At 46.4% G+C, this 25,172-nt stretch overlaps 1 protein-coding gene across 1 annotated transcript in view; it reads left to right on the forward strand.

The window, feature by feature from the left end:
- Positions 1-1,346: 1,346 nt before the first annotated feature.
- The window catches only part of AK7 (adenylate kinase 7), a 72,623-nt gene continuing 48,797 nt past the window's right edge, over positions 1,347-25,172 (forward strand). Inside the window, exons 1-6 of the mRNA XM_045450846.1 lie at positions 1,347-1,492; positions 3,619-3,808; positions 4,105-4,296; positions 6,891-7,070; positions 13,556-13,664; positions 20,221-20,315. Of these exons, the coding sequence (XP_045306802.1) occupies positions 1,347-1,492; positions 3,619-3,808; positions 4,105-4,296; positions 6,891-7,070; positions 13,556-13,664; positions 20,221-20,315 (912 nt within the window). The remainder of the gene's footprint in view (positions 1,493-3,618; positions 3,809-4,104; positions 4,297-6,890; positions 7,071-13,555; positions 13,665-20,220; positions 20,316-25,172) is intronic.

Raw genomic sequence — 25,172 nt, forward strand, 5'->3', positions numbered from 1 at the left:
CCCGGTCTCTCTCCCTGTCCTTGCACCTCCCGATTCCCCGAGCCACAATATTGAAATTAGGCCAGTTAATAACCCTACGGTGGCCTCTTAAGTGTGCAAGTAAAAGGAAGAGTTGCACATCTCTCATTTTAAATTTTTTTTTTTAACGTTTATTCATTTTTGAGACAGAGACAGCATGAACAGGGGAAGGTCAGAGAGAGAGGGAGACACAATCTGAAATAGGCTCCAGGCTCTGAGCTGTCAGCATGGAGCCCGACGCGGGACTCAAACTCACGGACCACGAGATCATGACCTGAGCTGAAGGTGGACACTCCACGACTGAGCCACCCAGACGTCCCGCACATCTCTCATTTTAAACCAAAAGCTAGAAATGTTTAGCAAGGAACACATGGAAAGCCAAGGTAGGCCAAAAGTGAGGCCTCTTGCACCAGTTAGCTGAGATGTGAACGCAAAGGGAAAGTTCTTGAAGGAAACTAATAGTGCCGCTCCGGTGAACACACAAATGATAAAGCAAAACAGCCTTACTGCTCGTGTGGTGGAAGTCGTGGTCTAGATAGATCATCAGCCAACCACCACATTCCCTTATACCAGGAAACCTCAGCCGGAGCAAGGCCTTAATTCTTCAATCCTATGAAGGGTGGGAAAGGTGAGCAAGCTGCAGAAGAGAAGTTCAGAGCTGCCAGAGGTTAGTCAGGAGGTTTAAGGAAAGACATTGTCTCCATATCATAAAAGTCCAATTCAAAGCAAGGTATCTAGAAGATACAGCTAAGCTAACTAATGAAGGCAGCCACACTAAACATGTTCCATGTGAATGAAACAGCCTTCTACTGGAAGAAGATGCCTTCTAGGACTGTGATAGCTGGAGAAAAGTCAATGCCTGGCTTCAAAGGACGGGCTGACTTGTTAGGAGCTAATGTAGCAGTGACTTTAGTTGGAAGCCGATGCTCATTTACCATTCCCCAAATCCCAGGGCCCTTGAGAATTACGCTAAATCCACTGTGTGCTTTATAAAATGGAACAGCTAACCCTGGGTGACGGCACATCTGTTTACAACATAATCTGCTAAATATTTCAAGCCCCTGTTGAGAAAAAAAAAATAATTTCAAAATATTACCGCTTATCGACAATGTATACCCGATGAAGACGTGCAGTGAGATGAATGTTACTTTCATGCCTGTTAACAATAGGCAGGTCTGTTCTACAGCCCACGGATCAAGGAGTAATTTCGACTTTCAAGTCTTATTTAAGAAATCCATTTTGAAAAGCTGTAGCTGTCTCATAATTCCTCTGATGGATTTGGGCAAGGTAAATTGAAAACCTAAAAAGGATTCACCATTCTAGACGCCATGAAAACATACATGATTTACGAGAAGAGGTCAAAGTACCAACATGGAGTTTGGAAGAAGTTCATTCCAGCCCTCATGGATGATGTGGGGGGTTTCAAGACATCAGTGGAGGAAGTCACTGCAGATGTGATAGAAACAGCAGGAGAGTTAGAATTGGAAGGGCAGCCTGAAGACGGGACCGATTTGCTACAATCTCACAATAAAACTTGAACGGGTGGGCAGTTGCTTCTTCTGGATGAGCTAAGAAAGTGAGTTTCTCAAGATGGAATGTACTGGTGAAGATTGTTGAAATGACAAGGTTTAGAATATCTCATAAATTTAGCTCACAAAGCAGGAGTAGAGGTTGAGAGGATTCACTCCAATTTTGAAAGAAGTTCTACTGTGGGTAAAAACACTACCAAACGTCATCACATGCTAGAGAAATGATTCCTGAAAGGAATGGTCAATCAATGGTGTGCAATTCATTGTTGTCTTATTTTAAGAAACTGCCCCAGCCACCCCAACCCTCAGCAAACACCACACTGATTAACCAACCAGCAGCCATCAACACTGAGGCAAGACCCTGCACCAACAAAAAGATTAAAACTCACCGAGCACTCAAATAATGGTTAGCATTTTTTAGCAATAAAGTATTTTTTAATTACGGTGCATCGATTTTTTTTTTAGACATAATCCTATAGCACACTTAATCGACTACACTGTAGGGTAAACACAACTTTCATATGCACTGGGAAACCAAGAAATTCACTCACTTTGTTGCAATATTCTCTTTATTGTGGTGGTCTGGAAACCAAAATTCTCCCAAGATATGCCTGCATATGAAAGCTGATTCTAAAAAAAGAATAACACACAAAGAAAGGGACATTACTTGTTGACATAATAGAATTAATCAATAGACCCTCCTTCCCTCACTACCAACATGACAGCTGTAAAGTAAATGCTCTGGAAGCCATCCACTTAGAACTATGGCACCAGGTCGCTTACCGGTTAGCAGGAGGAGACATGGTAAGAATGAAACAAAGCTGAGCGATTACATAGTAAGACGACCAGTTGAATCACTTTCAAAATACTCACCTGCTTAGCTGCATATCAATAGGGACAAACTAAAATCGAAATGAGGCATCTAGTGAATTCTAGAATATTTGGACCAAAGTCATTTGAAAGAATGCTGAAGAATATTTACTCCATAAAGTTTTGCACTGGTCTTGCATGAATATTTTTACATCTTGTTGATAACTTTTAAAAAAATGTTGCTGTGAGCAAGCTGTTCCCAAAGTGAGTGCAAAATTTCAAGGTGTTAATTATTGTATCAAAACAAGTTTTAGTGAGAAGTATATAAAAAAGAAAAGGGGGTGGAGACAAGAAAGAAAGAAAAGAGACAAAGAGAAAGAAAAAGAGAAAAAAAAATGAAAGGCTCCCATTTGCAGACCTGTGCCTTAGCCTTGCAGAAAAATAAAAGGCGATTTCACCTTTGGACACCGCTTCAGAAAATGCTGTCGTCTATATCTTAATCCTAACAGCCCTGTTAGGCTGGTGATTTCACTCCTGTTTTACAGCCAATTTAACAGCTGAAGTAAGGTTAAAACATTATCCCAATCTCCCACAAATGGCTGCAGAGCTGGGATTCAAAGCCAAATCTGCTGAGTGCCCAGAACCTCCAAGTTGTATGAAGCTCCTGAGTCACATCCATTTTTGAGGCAATTAAATACACACACACACACACACACACACACACACACAGCGCCCGGGTAGCTCAATCAGCTAAGCTGCCATCTCTTGATTTCTGTTGGGGTCACGATGCACCGATGCACCGTGAGTTCAAGCCCGGAGACTGGCTCGGGTAGCTCAATCAGCTAAGCTGCCATCTCTTGATTTCTGTTGGGGTCACGATGCACCGATGCACCGTGAGTTCAAGCCCGGAGACTGGCTCGGATTCCGTCTCCCCCGCCCTCTGCCCCTCCCCTGTCTGCCCCTCCCCCATGCTCGCTCTCTAAATAAATACAGTGTGTATAAAAAAAAAATGCTGCATGGGTTAAATATCTACATTTAACAAGTTATTGTGTAGAACACAAAGCATTTCAATAGAATCCGACTGCTCCAACACAAGGGCAGGATATATAGTCCACAAGGTCATTTGTGGTCCTGTGATAAGACAAACTGAATGTCATCTTTTAATTTGTAGGTTTAGCTGGGCACCTGCATGTATCATCTCATTTGGAAAGGTCAAAAGCCTTTCACTGGGAATGTGGATGACACCCCTGCCAGCCCCCAGGTCTCCCGGAACTGCTACCAAACAGCCCCTAAAGCCAGCTGAGCCCCATGAATCAAGCAGCAACTGGACAGTGAGGACCACACGCGCTGTCGTTCCAGCGTCCTGGACACAAAACTCCATGGCCACAGCTGCTCTTTGCGCTGCAGGATTGTCACGTCCTGGTCAGACCATCCCACAGGGCAACGTGTATGTGAGCTTTCCTGGATCAGCGGATTCAGCAGTATTTCCAGTGGTCCGCGTCAGGTGATCCCTGGGGGGTGTTCCCAGTTTCGGAATCAAAGAGACGAAAGGGAGCAGGGGTCGTCTGGCCCCTGTGTCAAGGCCTCAGGAGGCCTCGAAAGAGAACTCGCCCTGCAAGAGAGCACAGGGCGCGGACGCAAGCAGAGCGGGCACATCACCCTGGCCCCACGGCCCGGCAGAGCCCGCCCCGCGCGGGAAACCGGCGGCCCCGCCCCCGCCCCAGGAACGCTCCGCCCCGCGCCCTAGGCCACGCCCCTGAAGGGTCCGCTCGTGCCCCAACTCCTTGGCAACCAGAGGGACGCTTTCTCCTTAGCTACCGGTGCGGCTGCCACCAAGGGTGAGGAAGAGGAAGTTACTGCACCCATGGAGAAAGTTATCCGGGTCCAGAGGGTGTTTATAAACCTGCTGGATTCATACAGCAGCGGGAACATCGGGAAGGTGAGCAGTGGAGGGTCAGAGTGGAGTCCCAGACCCCAGCTCCCGGTCCCCCGCCCCGGGCTCCCGAACCCCCGAACCCAGCGAGGGTCTGTGCCACGGGGCGCTGTCAGAGGCTCCCCTTAAGGGAGGGTTCCTGGTCCTGGGCACCAGTCTGCACGCAGAGCTCCAGCTGGAAGCCCAGGTGTTTGCAGGAGAGAGTCCGAGGGCAGAGAGGTGAGGGTGCAGGGAACCAGGCCGCAGGGCAGCAGGCAGGGAGCCCAGGGCCCGCGAGACTTGGCGACTGACAAAAATGTTTCTTTCTTTCTTTTTTAAAATGTTGTATTTATTTTTGAGAAAGCCAGAGAGAGCGTGAGCAGGGGAGGGTGAGAGACAGAGGGAGACAGAGAATCTGAAGCAGGCTCCAGGCTCTGAGCTGTCAGGACAGAGCCTGACATGGGGCTCAAACTCACAACCTGTGAGATCATGACCTGAGCTGAAGTCAGACCCTTAACCGACTGAGCCACCCAGGTGCCCCCAGAAATGTTTCTTTTAAAATCAGAAGGAACCAAATGAAACGTTAGAGTCAAAGATTGTGGGTCTCTATGGCAATACAGTCATGAAATATAATTTTTCATTTTTTGGGGGGGGGGGGAGGAAAAGGCCCATGAAAGTCAGAAGGTGGGCCTGTTCAGCAGTTAAATGGTGCCTCAGGCATGCTCAGCACTCCACTGATATTTGTTGCATAAATTAAAGCAGAATCCAACACAAAGGCCCACATCTGGGGGCAGGGAGGGGGTGGAGGTCAGGCTCTTGGTTTATATTCCAAATCCAGTGAAAGCTACTGGATTATTGTACAAAGAGAGGCGAACCTGATTGAGATTAGGAGAGTGGGAGGGAAGAGAATTTAGCTTTTTACTTTACCCCCCTTTTGAGCTCTGATTATTTTTTTTACAGTATAATATTTTTAGAGCAAGTTTTCTTTTCTTTCCATTTGTAGAGATCTTTTGCAAAAGCTTATCAGTAACAGAATTTTCAGTTATTCCTTAATTCACCTGCACCTCTAGCTCTGGCCTTTTAGGTAATTGCTGTTCTCTGTACTAAGCACCATGTGAGTGGGAGTAAGAAGTCTATAAGAGGCCAGGTCTCTGGTCTTCAGGTTCCCGGCCCAGCTGAGCAACGCCACCCACTCCCCGCAGCCCCTGCTCCCCCTCTCTGTCCCCAGGACAGAGCAGTGTGGCCAGTGTGGTATGTGTGCAGCCTTGAGATCCCAGGGTCCAGCTGTACCCCTCCCTGCCCGTGCAATCTTGGGCAAGTTACTTCCAGCTGGGCATCTCTTTCCTCATCTGTGAAATGAGATAATAAAATTGAATAGGTATGTTTGAGAGAGAAATGAAAATATACATGACATACTTGGAAGAATTATCTTCCAGTAAGAGGTTGAACCTGCTAATCTTGCATTACTAACTCAAAGTGACGTTTATCAAAATAAATGAGGTGGGACTTCCTGTTTGTTTCGTTTTGGTTTGCTTTTCCTCCCACGGTGTAATAATATCATGATTACAAACATGTTTAATATGTAAATTAAAACCATTCTTATAAAGTATACATATTATATATACATACATATACGTTTGTGTATACACACACACACACACACACACACGTATATATGAAACTCTTTAACATTTCATAAGCCACTCCCAAGGATAACTTCTGTAAAATAAAAAGCGAAACTTCGCCAACTTCATTCTATTTCATTACTTGTAAAGGTAGCCACTGGCCACATGTGGCTATTGAACGTTTCAATGTGGTGAATCCAAATGGAGATCAGCCTACCGTCAGTGTAAAATGCACATCGAATTTCAAAGACTTAGTGTGAACAAAAAGGAACATAAAAGATCTCATTAATAATTTTTTTCCACTGATTACACGTTAAAGTGATAATACTTTGAATCTGTTGGGTAAAGAAAACATTATTTAAATTAGTTACACTGGTTTCTTTTTACTGCTGTTAATGTGGCAACTAGCTAATTTAACTTACCTGAGTTGATCACATTACACTGCTACATTTCTATTAGACAAGATCATCGTGGTGACCGCAGCCCTGCTCTGCCCGTTGCCAGAGCAGGGCAATATTCTTAACACCTTCTTTAAGTTCTCTGGGCCTGGCTTCCTCATCTATAAAAGAGAGTGCCATTGGGGCACCCGGGTGGCTCAGTCGGTTGAGCATCTGACTCTTGATTTCGGCTCAGGTCATGATCTCCAGGATGGGGAGGTCAAGCCCTGCATCAGGCTCTGCACTGACAGTGCGGAGCCTGCTTGAGATTCTCCCTCTCTCTCTGCCCCTCCCTTGCATGCACTCTCTCTTTCTCAAAAATAAATAATAAATTTTAAAAACACTTTAAAATTAGAGTGCCATAATAGTACCCACTTGGCCGTGTTACTGGGGTCATTGTTAGTTTCAGCAAACCACCAGGGTAAAACGCATCAGCTATGCACGTGGGGTACCTCTAGCAAGGCCTCAAGAATGGTCGGTGTTTAGAATCATTCCAACTGTCTACCCTTTCTCTAAGTTGTCCTTAGTATTTTCTTAGCAAGTTTGTGTTTTCTTGCAGTTCCTGTCTAACTGTGTAGTCGGGGCTTCACTTGAAGAAATCACAGAAGAAGAGGAAGAAGAAGAAAGTAAGTCAGCCATGGAAGCCTCATCCAAACCGAAGGACGGCACGTTCCAGATCGTGGGTACGCTTTCCAAGCTCGAAGGTGTTCGGCCCAACTTTGCCGTGGAGACATACAGCGTAAGTCCAGGTGGCTTTTGCTAAGAGTTGACCAAGGGCAGAGTCACCTTGCGCTCCAACACCTTCACAATATGCTGTTATTCTCTGCTTCTCCTTCTCTCTTCTGCACACATGGGCGTGCAGGAAGGTGTGCGACAGGTGGAGGCAGGTCTTTCTCCCCTGACGGAGAACAACCGTTGTCTCCACTTTAAATGTGTGCCTGGAGCAAAGAATTTAAATTAGATACTCCTGGAAGGGATGGATCTAATTTGGACTTGCAGACTCATAGAATCTTCTAAACTGTGTTCAAAATGCATGCTGCCCCTCACTACCCAACTATGGTGGGCGCTTTCTGGGAGGGAGAAACCTCCTTTGGTAATAAGCCACTAGGAAAAAACATCATTATGTTGCTGTCTTACTGAGAAACTGTGCGGCCGTTGTTGAACCCAGCTCTGTGCTCGGGAGCTAAAATATAACACGAAGACAGAGTGTGGGGATAAAGAGGAACGATAGTTTTATTACTTTGCCAGGCAAAGGAGGCTACAGCAGGCTAATGCCTTCAAAACTGCAGACCCTTCCAGTTAAAAAATGGGCAGGAGACACGAACAGACATTTTTCCAACAAGACATCCAGATGGCTGACACATGGAAAGATGCTCAACATCACGCATCATCAGGGAAATACGAATCAAAATCACATTGAGATACCACCTCACACCTGCCAGAATGGCTAAAATCAACAACACAGGGGAAAAAAATCAAATCAAATCAACAACACGGGAAACAACAGGGGTTGGCGAGGATGTGGAGACAGGGGAGCCCTCTTACGCTGCTGGTGGGAATGCTGGTAGCACGGAGGCTGCTCGGATTCTCTCTCTCCCTCTCTCTCCGCCCCTCCCTCCTCTTTCTCTCTCTCTCTCAAAAATAAATAAATAACCTTTAAAAAAAAGTTAAAAATAGAACCACCCTACAAGCCAGCAATTGCACTACTAGGTTTTTACCCACAGGATACAAAACTACTGATTCAAAGGACTATATGAACCCTGATGTTTATAGCAGCTTCATCAACAATAGCCAAATTATGGATAGAGCCCAAAGTCCACTGACTGATGAACAGATAAGAAGATGTGGTGTGTGTGTGTGTGTGTGTGTGTGCGCGCGTGTGTGTGTATACATATATATATATATATATATATATATATATATATATATATATATAATGGAATATTACTCGGCCATTAGAAAGAATGAAATCTTGCCATTTGCGACGATGTGTGGATGGAGCTAGAGATTTTTATGCTAAGTGAAATAAGTCAGAGAAAGACAAATACCGTATGATGTCACTCATATGAAAACAGATGAGGGGCACCTGGGGGGCTCAGTCGGTTGAGCATCCGACTTTGGCTCAGGTCATGATCTCGCAGTTCAGGAGTTCGAGCCCCACATCAGACTAGCTCCTGTCAGCCTGTCAGCACAGAGCCTGCTTCAGATTCTCTGTCCCCCTCTCTCTGCTCCTCCCCCCGCTCGCACCCCCCCAAAAATAAATAATTTTTTTAAGTAAATAAAACAGATGAATATGGGGGGGGGAGAGAGAGAGAGAGAGAGAGAGAGAGAGGTAAACCAGGAAACAGACTCTTAACTATTGAGAACAAACAGTTACCGGAGGGGTGCAGTGGGGGTGCGTGGGCTAACTGGGTGATGGGCATTAAGGAAGATGCTTGCCGTGTTGATCAACAGGTGTTGTATGTAAGTGACGAACCACTAAATTCTACGTCTGAAACTAATATCACACTGTATGTTAGGTAACTGGCATTTAAACAAAAACTTGAAAACAACAACAACAGCAAACTGCAGACCCACCCTTCAAGGTGGTCTCAGGACTGGCACCTGCCATCCAAGTCTGGTTACTAAGTGTACATTGAGGTCAGCGGGATGTCAGAATCCATACTGTGTTCCTGGAGCAAAGGATTCTACAGAGAAACAAGTGAAGAGGAGAGGGGGGCTTCAAGAACAAAGAGGAGAAACATCTGTTCCCTTTCAAGTCAAGCCTTGCTGAACCACCAGTGTGTCCAGCTTAATTTCCCACCGTCTTCACGTTTCTCTAGCAGTTTCACTGCCCCCGCATGACAAATTCTACACACACAACCTGAGACATTTGAATGCCTCCAGTAGGGGTGTCAGCCTCTCATCAGCCTGCCTGCCGCTCTTCAGACCCTGCCATACAGCTCTGCACACACGCCGAACCCTGGAACGGACTTTCCTCCGCTAACCCCACCCAGCACTGTTCGTTCCACAAGACTTAACTCAGGATGTCATCTCCTCCAGGAAGCCCTCGGTGATTCCCACTTCTTCCCCACTCCCAGTTTGGAATCCGAGCTCTTTTCTTGGACTCCCACAGCATCTTTACCTGCCTACATCATCCCACTTTTCCCACTCCATTGTTATTATCTGTCTGTTGTGGGTCACACTGCCCCTGATGGTTAGCACCTTAAGAATAGACCGAGCCTCAGTTATTCCCCTGTTTATCCGTGCATCTTTGGCATGTAGCACATTAACTGGCTGAAAGCAGCCCTCAATAAACACTTGTGAAATGAATGAAAGAGTCCTCTCCCCCCAACCTGCCATCTTAGGGAACTTTCTCCACCACTTACCCCCTTTCACCCTCTCCTGGGTCTTCAGTCACCACTGGCTTCTTTCTTTCTGCCTATACATGTGTTCAATGCGCACATCTTTTGAACTTCATTCGGCCTTCCTGGTGGCTACCAGCCTCTTTCTCCGCCCCTGGCCCCTGCCCCCTCAGAGAGGGTCCAGCCACAGGAAATACCCTGACCCGTGTCACTGGTCTAATTCCCGGCTGGCCTAATTCCCAAAGTCCTATCTTACCTGGCTTCCCAGGAGAAAGTCTCCTTCCCTCTTCTGCGGTCTTTACCCCCTGACTTCCCTCGTGCATCTGAGCACTCCTTGTTTCACTGGCTCCTTTTCCTCTTTCTGCCCTTTAAATGCGCTTTTCCCCAGAACTCCCTCCTTCCTCGTAATGGATGTCCCTCCTCAAGCTTCTCTGGTCCTATGGCTCCAGCTCCCCCATACGAGCCAATGCCTTTCAAATCTGTCTCCAGCCCTGTTGACCAGCAAATCCAACTGCCCCAGATGCACTCCCCCAGATGCACTCCCCCAGCAGGTGCACTCCCCCAGATGTCCTGCTGGCACTTCTAGTTCAATAGGCCCCCAAATGAAATTTATTTTCCTCCTCTACAAAACCACTCTGCCTTTCAGCCTCCTAATTTTGACGAAGGACCTAGATCTGTTTGGGCTGTTTGGGGCTGCAAGTCATAGGGGGAAAAGGCAAGGCAAACTGGCTTAGTAAAGAAGGAAATTCTTCAGTTTATGTGGCTGGTTGTCTCAGGAGGGATGCAGCTTCAGGGCTGGCGTGATCCAGGGGCTGCAGCTCCTTTTTCTGCCCCTTCCTGGCCTCTCCCTTCCTTTAAGGGTGACGCCACTCTTGGGCTGGGAGCAAGGCGGCAACGGTCCAGGGCCTCACGTTCGCCTCATGTTCACACACAGCAACACCGCGGTGAAGAGAACTTCCGGAAGTCCTCTGAGAAAGGAGGATAAACAATCCCGCGGGCCCCTGCAGGCGTCTCCTTGAATCTCACAGTGTGGAAGTGAGTCACATGCCCATTCCTGAACGGATCACTGTACCCTGAGATCAATAAAGCCCAGCCCTTAAGCTAGGGAGTGGAGTTCAGATCCCCAGGCTGAGAAGGGAGCACCTGAACAAAATTGGGGTTCTGTCGGGAAAGGAGAAGAGGAAATGGACGTTTGTGTCCTCCGGACTGTCCATCACGCACTCCCCGCTACCGCAGCTGTGGGCTCGTGGCGCCCCCTCTTGGTCACGAGGTCCTCACCTGGGCGCCTTACAGCCTCTCCACGAGGTGCCCCCTTCCCCTTAGCGTGGCCGTTTGCGTTAGTTCAGATCTTTACCAGCGCCCACCATTTACACTGGAGTTCGGATCCGTGAACGTGTCTCGAGGGTCCTAAGGATCCACAGATGCGCGTGGAGCTCACACCTCGCAGGGACTCGCACACAAACACGCAGCCCCACGGCAGTGCAGTGGGCACGACCGCAGAGGTGTGGACACAGCAGCATCTGAAAAGGGCAGTTGATGAGCGCTCGGTCTTAGGTACGGAGCCAGGCAGATGTAGCTAGCTGCACAACCTTCCTACCACATAGATCAGCCCTCCTTCCCCCCGGCTCCCTCAGCTCCTCTGGTCTGGAGATCCCGGAGCCTCCATCCGGGATGGAGGATGGTCCGCTACTGGGACAGGCTGGGACTGAGGCCCGGCCTCTAGGGCTGAGTAGAGACTGCCAGGTAGATAAGGGAGCAAGGAAATGTCACACAAGGTGGGAACACATGGGGAAGTGTGTGGTATGCTTTAGAATAGGAAAAACATCAGCATAGCTAGAGCATGGGTTGCAGAGAACAAAGGAGAAGAGGCAAGGGTGGCATGTAAGGTGAGAGAGAGCAGAGGATGGAAAACATTAGGCTGGTCTAGTTTGTGGAAGGTGCCTCTGCCTGGCTCAGCAAACCATCTACTATTCCAGTCTCTGCTGAATGAGCTCATATTCACTCTTCAATCCAACTCGAATGTCAACTCCTAGGAGCCTTAATCACATATTCCTCCTGGTCTATCAAACCTCAAATGTACCTCTATGATAGCCCTTTCTATATTGGGGGCTGCCATGTAAGGCTGGGCAGGTTGCACACTGTGCAAGGGCGCCTGCCTAGGGACATGAGTAGGAGCTGTGTTCTGCTGGGTTCAGAGTGCCCCAGAGTGGGTGCCGCCTTTTAATTTCCCCACAAAGAGCAGATTGCCTTTTTCTAATTTGTTCAAAGGCTTCGTATATCCTTAGATATGTCCTTGTCTGCATTAGACTATAATTTGCTATAAGTTTTCCCAACAAAACACACACACACACACACACACACACACACACACACACACACACACAAAATGCTCCTTAGTGTAAACAACCAGACATTATTCATTTTGCCTCTATCCTCGGGGTCAAACACAAGGCCCCCAAATATTGGATGGGTAAACAAATGAATGCCCAAATGTGGTCACGCAACGTCTGATCAGGGTGGCCATCCTCTTGGAAACGTGCCTGTTTCACCCGAAATCCAGCTATGATTTCACATGCGTGTGCGTGTTTCTTTGGACGCCGCTCTCACATGCTGTCACGGGCTGGAATCATAGATGCTTTCCCTTCTTTCTCTCGGGCAGCATCTGGAGCACACGCCTTCCATTTGTCCAGTGACTTTCTTCCTTCCTTTCCCACGTCATTTCTGAATCTAGATCGGTCTCAGGTGCGTTGGGAGAGCAGGGTCGTCCTGTGTCGTCTCACTATTGAAAAATTAAAAACTGGTGTTTGGATCGGCATTTTCAGAGTGTCTTCCCTTCTGCCCATTCAGCCCAGAAAAGAAACACAATGGAGTGTATTATGGATTGAACTGTGTCTCCCCGAAAAAAGATCTGTTGAAGCCCTAACCCCAGAAAGCTCACAACGTGACCTATTTGGAGATAGGTCTTCACAGAGGAAATTGAGTTAAAAGGAGGTCATTGGGGTGGACCCCTCATCCAATACGACCGACATCCTTACCAAAAGGGAAAACTTGGACCCAGACACGTATACAGGGAGAACACCTGGGAAGAGGAAGGCGGAGATGTGGTTGATGCATTAACCAGCCAAGGAATCCCAGAGATTTCCCGAGAGGCACCAGAGCTAGGAGAGGGCCACGGAGATAAATCTCCATCAAGCCTTCCGAAGGGACCGGCCCTGCCGACACCTCGATCTTGGACTTGTGGCCTCCAGACCGTGGGACATGAATTTCTGTGGTTTAAGCCACTCAGTTTGTGGCCAGGAAGGAACAGCTACCTAAAACACAGTGATCACCGAAGTTACTTTTGTCTAATGTAAGCACTTTTATATTTCCACCCATTAAAAGTTCCTGTGTTTTCGAAATATTCCCAACTGTCGACTGTAATAAGGCACCTTGCATGTACGAAGAGAATGGATGAATGCCATCGTGGGGGTTCTGAAACCATCCACATTCATCACTCATCAGCACTTCTGAGCGATTCAGGATATATAATGGCTCAAGTAATCTTGCATAGAGTTTGCATTAGTTTCAAATGCCTCACACATTTTTCTTCCAGTATGTTCTAATTCTTCCCTTCTGAATTGGGGTTTAAACAGCCTGCAGAAATAGTACCTAAAATCATTATGCAATTTTTTAATCATCTGTTCCCAGCTATTTTCATAAACTTATTTGTTACTTGGAAACTACACACAGAAGAGAGCCAAAATTTCGTTTTAAATAGAAACCCTGCAAATGTTTCCTGTAGGACACTTCATCTGCCGTATATCTAATTTGGAAATTGTCATTCCAGCTAAATATTAAGGTTAGCGCCTTGCAACAAATGACTGTCACATCTCTTTTTCAGAACATCTCTCGGGAGGACCTTCTCATGCGCCTCCTGGAGTGTGACATCATCATTTATAACATCACCGAGAACCCACAGCAAGCAGAGGAGGCCATCTGGGCAGTCTCTGGTCAGTGAACTTCTTTCTTTTGTCTCCAGGGATGCTGCTTTTGTGCAACTTACTTAACCCAAGAGTCATCTAATGAACACGAGGCGAATTAGGACCGTGGGAAAACTGACCTGAGACTTACCTAAAACATGAAATGAAATTAGGCTAATGAGGGGCGCCTGGGTGGCTCAGTCGGCTGAGCGTTCACCTTTTGATTTAGGCTCAGGTCATGATCCCAGAGTCGTGGGATCGAGCCCCGTGTTGGGCTCTGAGCGTGCAGCCTACTTAAGATTCTCTCTCTCTCCCTCTGCCCCTCTCCCCCGTTTGTGTGTGCGTGCTCTCTCTCTCTCTCTCTTTCTCTGATAAAAAAAAAAAAGCTGATGAATATTCATCAGCCTTTGGATAGTGTTAAAAGATAAACCGAGGCATATGAGAATCTTTAAGAGTTTATTTGAGCAAAACTCGATTCACGAGAGCACGCCATGCCAGAAGTGGCTTGGAGAGCTTCACCAACAGGGGCCAGGGGAAAGACTTACAGAGCAAAGGCAGAGCAAAGTGAGGAAGTTATTTGATTGGCGATAGTGTACTCAGCTGGCTTACCTGGAAGAGGCTAGTGGACTGTGACTGGTTGTCCTTAGGTGTTGGTTTCTGAACCTTGCAGCCTGTAACAGACTTAGGTTTTGATTTGTTCATGTGGACTAACTACTATGGCCTTAGAGTCAGCTGAGACTTCATGGCCCCCTTGTTTGATTAAACAATGGGCGGGGCGCCTGAGGGGCTCATTGGGTTGGGCATCCCACTCTTGACTTCGGCTCAGGTCATGATCACACAGTTCGTGAGTTCGAGCCCCCACGTTGGGCTGTGCGCTGACAGTGTGGAGCCTGCTTGGGATTCTCTCTCTCCTCTCTCTGTCCCCTCACCTTAAAGTAAATAAATAAACTTAAAAAGCAACTTTTATAAATAAATAAATATATAAAATAAGCAATGGGTGCTTCCAAAGGATAGAACATTTTTTTTTTTAATGTTTATTTTTTGAGAGACAGAGAGAGCACAAGCAGGGGCAGGACAGAGAGAGAGACAGAGAGAGAGAGGGAATCCCAAGCAGGCTGCATGCTGTCCATGCAGAGCCCGACGCGGGGCTCGAACCCAGGAGCCATGAGATCGTGACTTGTGCCAAAGTCAGACGCTTCACCAACCGGGCCACCCAGGCACCCCAAAGATGGAACGTTTTTAATCATTAAAGGAAATGACTTTCAAAATTCAACGCGTATTCATTCTGCAGGCACTGCTTAAGGAGGTGTGGTCGAAGGTACTGGGGAGATACGAAGACAAATAAGAAAAAGATTATACCCTCAAGGCCCCTGTAGCCCCACAGGAGAGCTAAGGCACACGTGAGGAACTCTGATGCAGGACAGAGAATGGCATGTTTATCAGACAGGTATCACAAGGGGGATGTGACTTTAAGAGGAGAGGAGTTATTTCTTAGGTTCCAATAAAACTTCATTTATAAAAACAGGCGCTATGTTGCCAACCCTCGAATAAGATGAACAGCAAAGTGACATTTTGGCTTAAATGAAAAGAAATGGGACGGAGCCTCGCGAATGACCGTACCGTACTCAAGGAAATGATGGAGAAGTACCGTCCGCGGATGTGTGAGATTCCTCAGGAGCTTAGAGCGTTTCATTTCTCTGTTTTAACTGTGCCTACATTTCATCCAGTAGGGAACAAATCAAAACCAGGAACATTGTGTCATCTTTTGAAACAGATTCTTTGAAAGCCTACTTTCTGCATTTTGTCCCTTTGCAAACATTTACAGATGATGTGTAACCGCGCCTTCTGAAATAATTGCACCACTTAAAAATCATAATTAGAGCTAACATGTAATGAATCCTTATTTTGTGTGAGGCTTTGAGAATTGATTTTTCTATATAATGTATTCTTGTAATTAATTTTTTTTTTTTCTGAAATGAAACCATGTTTCATTTCATGCCATGTTTGGGGGCGTTTGGGTGGCTCAGTTGGTTAAGCGTCTGACTTCGGCTCAGGTCATGATCTCACCGTTCGTGAGTTCAAGCCCGTGTCAGGTTCAGTGCTGACAGCTCAGAGCCTGGAGCCTGCTTTAGATTCTGTGTCTCTGTTTCCCTCTGCCTCTCGCCTGCTCTCTCTCTCTCTCTCTCTCTCTCTCAATCTCCCAAAAATAAACAGACATTAAAAAACTAAAACAAACCTGAACGTGTTTGGAAAATTAAGAAGCACAGTAGGGCTTAGAATAAAAAGTTATGATGCCCTGAATACCCTTTCAACTCTATCCTTATACCCCAAGAGAAACCTCGTTTAACCCACTTGTGCTTTTTTTCCTACATAAGAATACCAGCATTGATGTCCTGTGATTATGAATTTTAGACGTTAACCACTGCCCTCCAGCTGTGACAGATGGGTTTTAGCTCCTCATAGGACCCCCCCACCCTGTTCCTCAAGAGACCATAATCATTTCTCAAACGTGGACACTGTATCTCCTTCCATGAGCCTTAAAATGTAGAATGTGTGTTATTGCTTCCTCCTTCGTTCTAATAAAGAGATTTAATGTACGTTCGTTTGTTTATTTTAAATATAATTTATTGTCAAACTGGTTTCCATACAACACCCAGTGCTCATCCCAACAGGTGGCCTCCTCATTGCCCATCACCCACTTTCCCCTCCCTCCCACCCCCCATCAACCCTCAGTTTATTCTCAGTTTTTAGGAGTCTCTTATGCTTTGGCTCTCTCCCTCTTTTTTTTTCCTTCCCCTCCCCCATGGTCTTCTGTTAAGTTTCTCAAGTTCCACGTATGAGTGAAAACATATGGTATCTGTCTTTCTTGACCTATTTCACTTAGCATAATACCCTCCAGTTCTATCCAAGTTGTTGCAAATGGCAGGATTTCATGCTTGCTCATCGCCAAGTAGTATTCCATGGTATATATAAACCACATCTTCTTTATCCATTCATCAGTTGATGGACATTTAGGCTCTTTCCATAATTTGGCTATTGTTGAAAGTGCTGCTATAAACATTGGGGTACAAGTGCCCCTCTGCATCAGCACTCCTGCCTGTATCCCTTGGGTAAATTCCTAGCAGTGCTATTGCTGGGTCAGAGGGTAGATCTATTTTTAATTTTTTGCGGAACCTCCACACTATTTTCCAGGCCGGCTGCACCAGTTTGCATTCCCACCAACAGTGCAAAAGGGTTCCTGTTTCTCCACATCCTCACCAGCATCTATAGTCTCCTGATTTGTTCATTTTAGCCACTCTGACCGGCATGAGGTGGTATCTCAGTGTAGTTTTGATTTCTATTTCCCCAATGATGAATAATGTTGAGCATCTTTTCATGTCTGTTGGCCATCTGGATGTCTTCTTTGGAAAAGTGTCTATTCGTGTCTTCTGCCCATTTCTTCACTGGATTATTTGTTTTTTGGGTGTGGAGTTTGGTGAGTTCTTTATATAGATTTTAGATACTAGCCCTTTATCCGATATGTCACTTGCAAATACCTTTTCCCACTCCGTTGGTTGCCTTTTAGTTTTGTTGATTGTTTCCCTCACAGTGCAGAAGCTTTTTATCTTGATGAGGTCCCAATAGTTCATTTTTGCTTTTAATTCTCCTTTGGAGATGTGTCGAGTAAAAAATTGCTATGGCTGAGATCAAAAATGTTGTTGCCCACTTTCTCCTCTAGAGTTTTGATGGCTTCCTGTCTAACATTCAAGTCCTTTATCCATTTGAGTTTATTTTTGTGAATGGTGTAAGAAAGTGGTCTAGTTTCATCCTTCTGCATATTGCTGTCCAGTTCTCCCAGCACCATTTGTTAAAGAGACTGTCTTTGGGACGCCTGGGTGGCTCAGTCGGTTAAGCGGCCGACTTCGACTCAGGTCATGATCTCACGGCCCGTGAGTTCGAGCCCCGCGTCGGGCTCTGTGCTGATAGCTCGGAGCCTGGAGGCTGTTTCAGATTCTGTGTCTCCCTCTCTCCGACCCTCCCCCGTTCATGCTCTGTCTCTCTCTGTCTCAAAAATAAATAAACGTTAAAAAAAAAATTAAAAAAAAAAAAAAAGAGACTGTCTTTTTTCCATTGGATATTCTTTCCTGCTTTGTCAAAGATTAGTTGGCCATGCATTTGTGGGTCCAATTCTGGAGTCTCTACTCTATTCCATTGGTCTGTGTCTGTTTTTGTGCCCATACCATACTGTCTTGATGATTACAGGTTTGTAGTAGAGGCTAAAGTCCGGGATTGTGATGCCTCCCGCTTTGTTTTTCTTCTTCAGTATTACTTTGGCTATTTGGGGGTCTTTTCTAGTTCCATACCAATTTTAAGATTGTTTGTTCTAGCTTTGAGAAGAATGCTGGTGCAATTTTGACTGGTATTGCACTGAATGTGTAGATTGCTTTGGGTAGTATTGACATTTTAACAATGTTTATTTATTTTTGAGAGAGAGATAGAGCACAAGTAGGGGAGGGGCAGAGTGAGAGGGAGACACAGAATCGGAAGCAGGCTCCAGGCTCTGAGCTGTCAGCACAGAGCCTGACACGGGGCTCGAACTCACCAACTGTGAGATCATGACCTGAGCCGTAGTTGGATGCTTAAACGACCGAGCCACCAGGCGCCCCAAGAGATTTAAATAATTAAGAAAATGTTACTTCTCTGTTTTCTGGAAAGGTTTTAGCTGTGCTGCCAGGCTTCTGAGATACAGAGCGTTCATGTCTGCCAGAAAGGACAGTCAGAGGCCTCCAGTCTGCCATCAGCGTCACTCGGTGGGGGAGGGGGGGAATGGGGTCAGTGGGGCTTTGAGAATTTTGTCATTTTACCTGATGTGCATATTCTTAGATTTGGGACCTGTTTTCCACTTGGGTTTTTTTTTTTTTTTTTTTTGTATGTTTGTTAGTTTTGCGTGTGTTTGCAATGAATATATATTACTTCTTAATAATGTTTTATTAAGTAATTTTAAAATGTCTCAATATAAAAAGATTCTCCTACCTTGCCTTTCAGAGGGAGGCAAAATGACACAGGAAAAGGGAATAAAGTATTAGAAATGAGAGAAAACATTTGCATATAAGGGTAAAGTGGGGGCGCCTGGGTGGTTCAGTCACCCAGAGCATCTAACTCTTGATCTCAGAGTCATGAGTTCAAGCCCCACACTGGGCGTGCAGCCTACTTAAAAAAAAGCGGGGGTGGGGGGGGGGGATAAAATGTGCTTGTTCACCAGTGGAAAAGCAGATTATTTTAGACCCATTAAAATAATCATAAATGAAAGGCTAACCCACTTCGAGAATGTCTAAGTGTGCCAGGGAGTCACAAAATAGGCCAGCCGAAAGCACAGGAGAACAGAAAGGGTAAAAGGGCAAAATTAAATTGAAGCGGCAATTTTTGTTAATAGAATAAAAATGGAAACTAAAGTGAACACTTGAGTTAGGGATTAATATGTGGACACAGTGTTCTCCTACTTAATTCTGTAACATTGTCTCACCTCGGGCTCAGAATCCGCCCGTTTATTAGATTCAGGATATCAGCACTTTATTGTTTTGCTTCTTTAGGGAATCAGCTCATGAGACTAAAAATGTACCATGACAACCGTGTCACTTAGATCCTCTGACAGTGTAACGAGACCTCCCTTTAGCAGATTTCTTTCCTACTGGAAAATTCTACTTCACGAAAAATATTTTAGCAGCATCCCATGCTCAAAGTATTTAAGAGGTTCAATGCTTAAATGTGCAGAGAGCCCCCCTGGGGAGGGACAAAGCCTTTAGAAATCAAATGTTTACCTTTCCACCCACCACTGTTCTAAATTCGGATTCCTACAGAACGTTCCCACTCGGCTAGTCCTGCTGAACCAAAGGCCCTCCAGCCATGGCCCACAGCACCTGCTGCACGGGCCGCCCTCCCCCCGGCCAGGTAGAGTGGGAAGGGTGGGCACACCCCAAATTGCTTCCTTCCACAAGGGCGCGAGCTACACAGGAATGCTTTGTGTGTGATCAGAAGGGGGCTTTGCCTTTTGACTGGGGGCCCTCGCAACCCCCAGACCTAACCTTGATGGGGCTTCCTGCTCCATTCTCCACACAGCTGGCTGGCTCTGGGACATAGTGGGGAGAGCACAGGCCTTGCAAGCAGGCTGCTTGGATCGGACCCCACCCAGCCCTCTTCCATGACTCTGGGCAAACCGCACCTCTGTTCCCCCATCTGTAAGACAGAGTTGATAGTAATACCTATCTCGTAATGGTAAGGATTCGGTAAAGCTCGTGAAAAGTTCCAATGGAACCAGCTATGATCCTTACTACCACTGGCACTCCATGTTGCTAGAGGCCAGGAGACAGGAACGGGGGTTCAGGTTGTAAGCTGGGCTCAGAAGAGGTCAGGTGGCTGGAGGGAGAATGCCAAGAACATGCTAGGGACATGTGGGGGCGGGGGGGGGGGCAACAGTCCAGTGGAGCAGAGAGGTGACACTCGTCTTAGCGTGCTCCCTGAAAAAAGGAGTAATTTCAAGTCCCACACATGATTTGGAAAACCAGGTCTTTGTGGATCTGAATAACTGTCCTGCTTTTTGGCCCCACAGCACTGAATGAAGAAGTCAGCCACTTCGAGAAGCGAAAGCTATTTATTTTGGTATCCACGGTGATGACCTGGGCACGCTCCAAACTCCTGGACCCCGTAAGTAGAGCACTAGCTTTTCCTTTCTGCAACATCCCACCCTTGAGACCCCCTGATGTGTGTGTGGAGAGAACTTTCTCTAGGGCACTGTGTCTTCTTACACACTCCTGAAGCCCATCCCGGAATAAGCGTTCAACAGAAATCACGGACCCCAAGCACGCTGGATTCTCAGGGGCCTCGTTGTGCTATGTGCCCCTGAGAAAGGAAAAGGAAACTCTACAAATGACACTCAACCATAACAATGCTTACGTATCACTTACACTTCTTATTTGAAGAAGCTCTTTCAGACTTAGACCTGTGTTTCTGCCCCATACCTTCTTGCGCATAGACGGAAAGGAGAATATAAGCAACATGCCGTTGTGATAACAACCGCCAACTTGTACATATTCGGAGTCCAGACGTCTGACTCACGCCTACCTTCTTTGTCCGCACGGCAACTCAGTATGAACCCGGCCTCGCGGCATTTATTTCCTTTTCTGTGAAGCCCATAGTTCTTACTTTGCAAGAAAATGTGAAACGACAGCCATTCTCCCAGGGGCTGCTTGTTTTCTTTACCGATACCAGGTTTACATTTGCGGCTCTGCCCCAGTGCCTTTGTGCCATGAACTGCCTTTTAGCTTCAGCGCCGAATCACGACGTGATCTTTTAAAGAGACATTTAGGAAGGCAATTAAATGATCACATGTGGTACCCAATTCCATCTGGAAGGATGCTAGTATGAACAGCTGTGCTCAAGGTCACCCTCAGGCACCAGCAAGGACAGAGTCAATGCTCCTGGCTGAGAACGGCTGTAATCAGCCGTTGATCCCGAGGCGCATTCTAACGTCAGAGATGTCAGGATGTCAGGGGGAAATGCGCACGTTAGAATCAGTGGGATACATTACCTATAACAAGGAGATATTTAGGGATTTATCACACGTCGCCTCAAAGGCCATTTGTTTGTTTAACTGTCTCTCCCTTGGTGAAGCAGGACATGCTTGACATAGGGCCCTGAGGGTTTCAGTCCTTTTCTGAAAAGTAAAGTTCACTCACCCACTCCATTTGGTTGCCCCCACCTCAAGGGCCAAGCCAGTTGTTGGACCCTGTCGTGGTTCTTTCCCTCAGCACGTCCAGCGAAGTGTCTGCTACAACACAATTATTGGTCACTCGACTGGCTGCAGGCCTGGTTGACCGTGCTCAATGAGTGAGAAACCGCTCGTACTGACTTAAGCAAAACGGGAATGTATTGACTCATAGCTGGTAAGTCCAATGGTGGACTTCAGGCACAGCTGGAACTGGAGGCTTAAACACAATGTCTTCAGACCTCGCTATGCTCTTTCTCTCTTCCATGGCTTCTTTGGTCCTGAGTAGGCTTTGCTCTCACGTAAGCTCCCCTCCTGTTGGGCCCCAGCAGCTCCCAGGCTTACGTCCCCTGGAGCTTCAATTCTCTTTTCCACTTCCGTTTTGTCTCATCCCAGGTCTTGAGCCTCAACCTGAGCCGGTCACAGTGGCCAGGGGAACACAGAACTCGGGGTGGGCAGGCCTGGGGTTCTATACTCACTTCTAGAGGCGGGGGTGACTGGCCCCCAAACTACAGGGGCTGAGAGTGGAGAAGAGATGGGTCCTCCAAAGAAAATAGGGGGAAATGGCTGCTGCGTTAGTTCCTATGCCCTGTGGCACGTCCCCAGCCTCCCGTTATGGCTCTAACTTACATGTCCGTAAACAGCTCATGATGGACTGACGTGAGGCTTATTAAGGCATAAGGTACATAGAGTACCCATCACCCTCTTCCTCGCACAGTTCTGTGAGTTTTGACAAACGCATATGGTTGTGTAACCACCACAGCAACCAAGATAGAGGACATCTCCATCACCCCCCAAAATTGTCTACCTTGGACCATACAAAAGCTCAGTTCCAGACGGATCACAGAATTAAAAGTGAAGACCAAAACTTTCATTTTTTTTTTTTTTCAACGTTTATTTATTTTTGGGACAGAGAGAGACAGAGCATGAACGGGGGAGGGGCAGAGAGAGAGCGAGACACAGAATCGGAAACAGGCTCCAGGCTCTGAGCCATCAGCCCAGAGCCTGACGCGGGGCTTGAACTCACGGACCGCAAGATCGTGACCTGGCTGAAGTCGGACGCTTAACCAACTGCACCACCCAGGCGCCCCCTAAATTTTTTTTTTTAACGTTTATTTTATTTTTGAGACAGAGAGAGAGACAGAGCATGAACGGGGGAGGGGCAGAGAGAGAGGGAGACACAGAATCGGAAACAGGCTCCAGGCTCTGAGCCATCAGCCCAGAGCCTGACGCGGGGCTCGAACTCACGGACCGCGAGATCGTGACCTGGCTGAAGTCGGACGCTTAACCGACTGCGCCACCCAGGCGCCCCTTTTTTTTGAGAAATATTAATAGAATCTATACAGGGAGTCTCTTAAACAGGACCTAGTAATGCGAAATATGAAAATAAAATGAATAAATTCAATTGCAATGAAGTGAATGAGGCATTTATGGATGAAATGATGCTATGTGTGAGATTTCCTTCGAAATCATCCAGTGCATGAAGAGGTAGATGGGGGTAGAGAGGAAACCAGTTTCGCTATGTGGGAATCTGAATCGAATCAAATGTAAACATCACACAGACCCCAATCGAAGGGTGTTCTATTCAATAACTGGCCTATATTCTTAAAAGATGGCAATGAGAGAGGAAATTGAAACACTGTTCCAAATAAAGACGATTGAGACATGGCAGCTCAGGGCCAAACGTGATCCTGGATTGGAGTCTGTACCAGAGGAAAAGCGCTATAAAGAACATTACTGGGACAGCTGACAAAGTTGGGGCATGGACTGCAGATTGGATAGAATTATCCTATCAGTATGAAATTTCCTGAATTTTGTCACTGTACTCCGGTTTCATAGGAGAATGTTCTTAGGAGATACACACTGAAAAGTAAAGAGGAAAGGGGTGCGGTGTATGCAATCTGCTCTCAAATGGTTCAGAAAAAAATAAATAATTTTAATAATTAAAAGCAAAATCTTCACCCAGCCTAGCAAATCCCTCCACAAGGCAGGAGAGAAAAGAAATAGCTTTATTACGGAACAAGCATTAAAATGGAACGTCACGCTTGGCGTAGGCGATCCGCTAAGAGGTTGCAGACGTAGAAGGAAATCTCACCTTTTTCTAGAGTCAAGCAGATACAATCCATTGCATACATGTTTCCTGGTCAACAACAATTAGCTCTTGAGTGAGAGGCCTTGACATCACCATCTGTCACAAATAGTTTGTCTCAGAGTCACCTAGTAATTTGGGTGGCCATCTGTGTTAGCTAATTGGCTTTATCCAGAGGAAAAACAAACCTTTCGTAGCTTGATGACAGGAGGTAGTTTCGGAGCTTAGAGCAAGGCTTCCAGCAAAGTGAGGCTCCTACCTGCCCACCCAAACTGGAAGACAGGGGTCCTCTCTCCGCTGACGTTTACGTTACAATTTTTTTAAATTTATCTATTTTGAGAGAGGCAGAGACAGCATGAGTTGGGGAGGGGCAGAGAGAGAGGGAGGCAGAGAATCCCAAGCAGGCTCTGCTTTGTCAGTGTGGAGCCCGACTCAGCTCGACCCCATGACCTGAGGCAAAGTTAAGAGTCAGATGCGCTTAACCTACTGAGCCACCCAGGCGCCCCGGGGAAAGTTTATCTCTTATTCATATAGAACATATGACAAGTGTCCCAGATGAATGAGTATGTGTCCTCCCAACTCTGATTTGAGACCCAGACTCCTTCCATTGGATGGCTTGACCATCTCCCAGAACGGCCTCCAGAGCCATGATGCAAATCTATATCAAGCCAGGGAGCCCCCACCCCCCCACCCCGGGGAGAAGTCACAAAAGATCATGCTTGGGGGAACCTTTGCAAGCCAGGCCTGAAGACATGTGCATCCCTTCTCTAAATCCCTTAGGCTAAAACCCAGTCACATGGCCACACCCAACCGCAAGAGAGCCTGGGAGGTGTAATCTCACTTTGTGCCCAGGAAAATCAGGGCAGTCCGGTCTTTGGCACAGAGAGAAGTCTTCCAGGAGACCTCTGGGAAGGGCTCATCTCTGATAAAGAGAGCCTTCAAGGAAGATGCAACCTTCTTCCCTCTGGGAATATTATTGACTGTGGATATGACACTTGGGATTGCTGTTGCCAGTGTTGCTTATAAGCCTGAAGAGGAGGGCCACACAGTGAGTAAGGTAGAGCTCAGAGGGCATCAGAGGAGCAGAGAGGCCCATCACGGGGCACCAGGAGCCACCGGGTTTTTGAATGTTATTTATCGGAGGTCATGAATCCCATCAGCGTTGGGGCCATTTTGAATTTGACTTTCTGTTACTTGTAGCCAAAAGCAACCAAACGGACATAAAACTGTATAAAGAGCGTTTTTAATACAAAAGAAGTGTAAATATAGTAGAATATTTTCATTTGTATTTATTTTGACAAGTGGGAAAATCTTAATGTTTCTGGGACTTTCTTCTTTAGTATCTTTTTATTTTATTTTATTTTATTTTATTTTATTTTATTTTATTTTATTTTATTTTATTTTATTTTATTTTAAAGTTTAGTTATTTATTTTGAGAGAGCAAGAGAGTGGGAGAGGAGCAGAGGGAGGGAAAGACAGAAACCCCAAGCAGGCTTTGCACTGTCAGCATGGAGCCCGATGCGGGGCTCGATCTCACAAACCTGCGCCAAAATCAAGAGTCCAATGGTCAACCAGCTGAGCCACCCAGGTGCCCCAGTATCTGTTTTAAAAGTATAGCTATGTGTTTGCTTTTTTTTATGTGTGAGTTAAGACGAGTGAACTTTACTCAACCAAATAATCCAGAGGAAGAAACTGGTGCATTCTGATA

Source organism: Leopardus geoffroyi, chromosome B3, assembly GCF_018350155.1.
Source record: "Leopardus geoffroyi isolate Oge1 chromosome B3, O.geoffroyi_Oge1_pat1.0, whole genome shotgun sequence".
NCBI lineage: Eukaryota > Metazoa > Chordata > Mammalia > Carnivora > Felidae > Leopardus > Leopardus geoffroyi.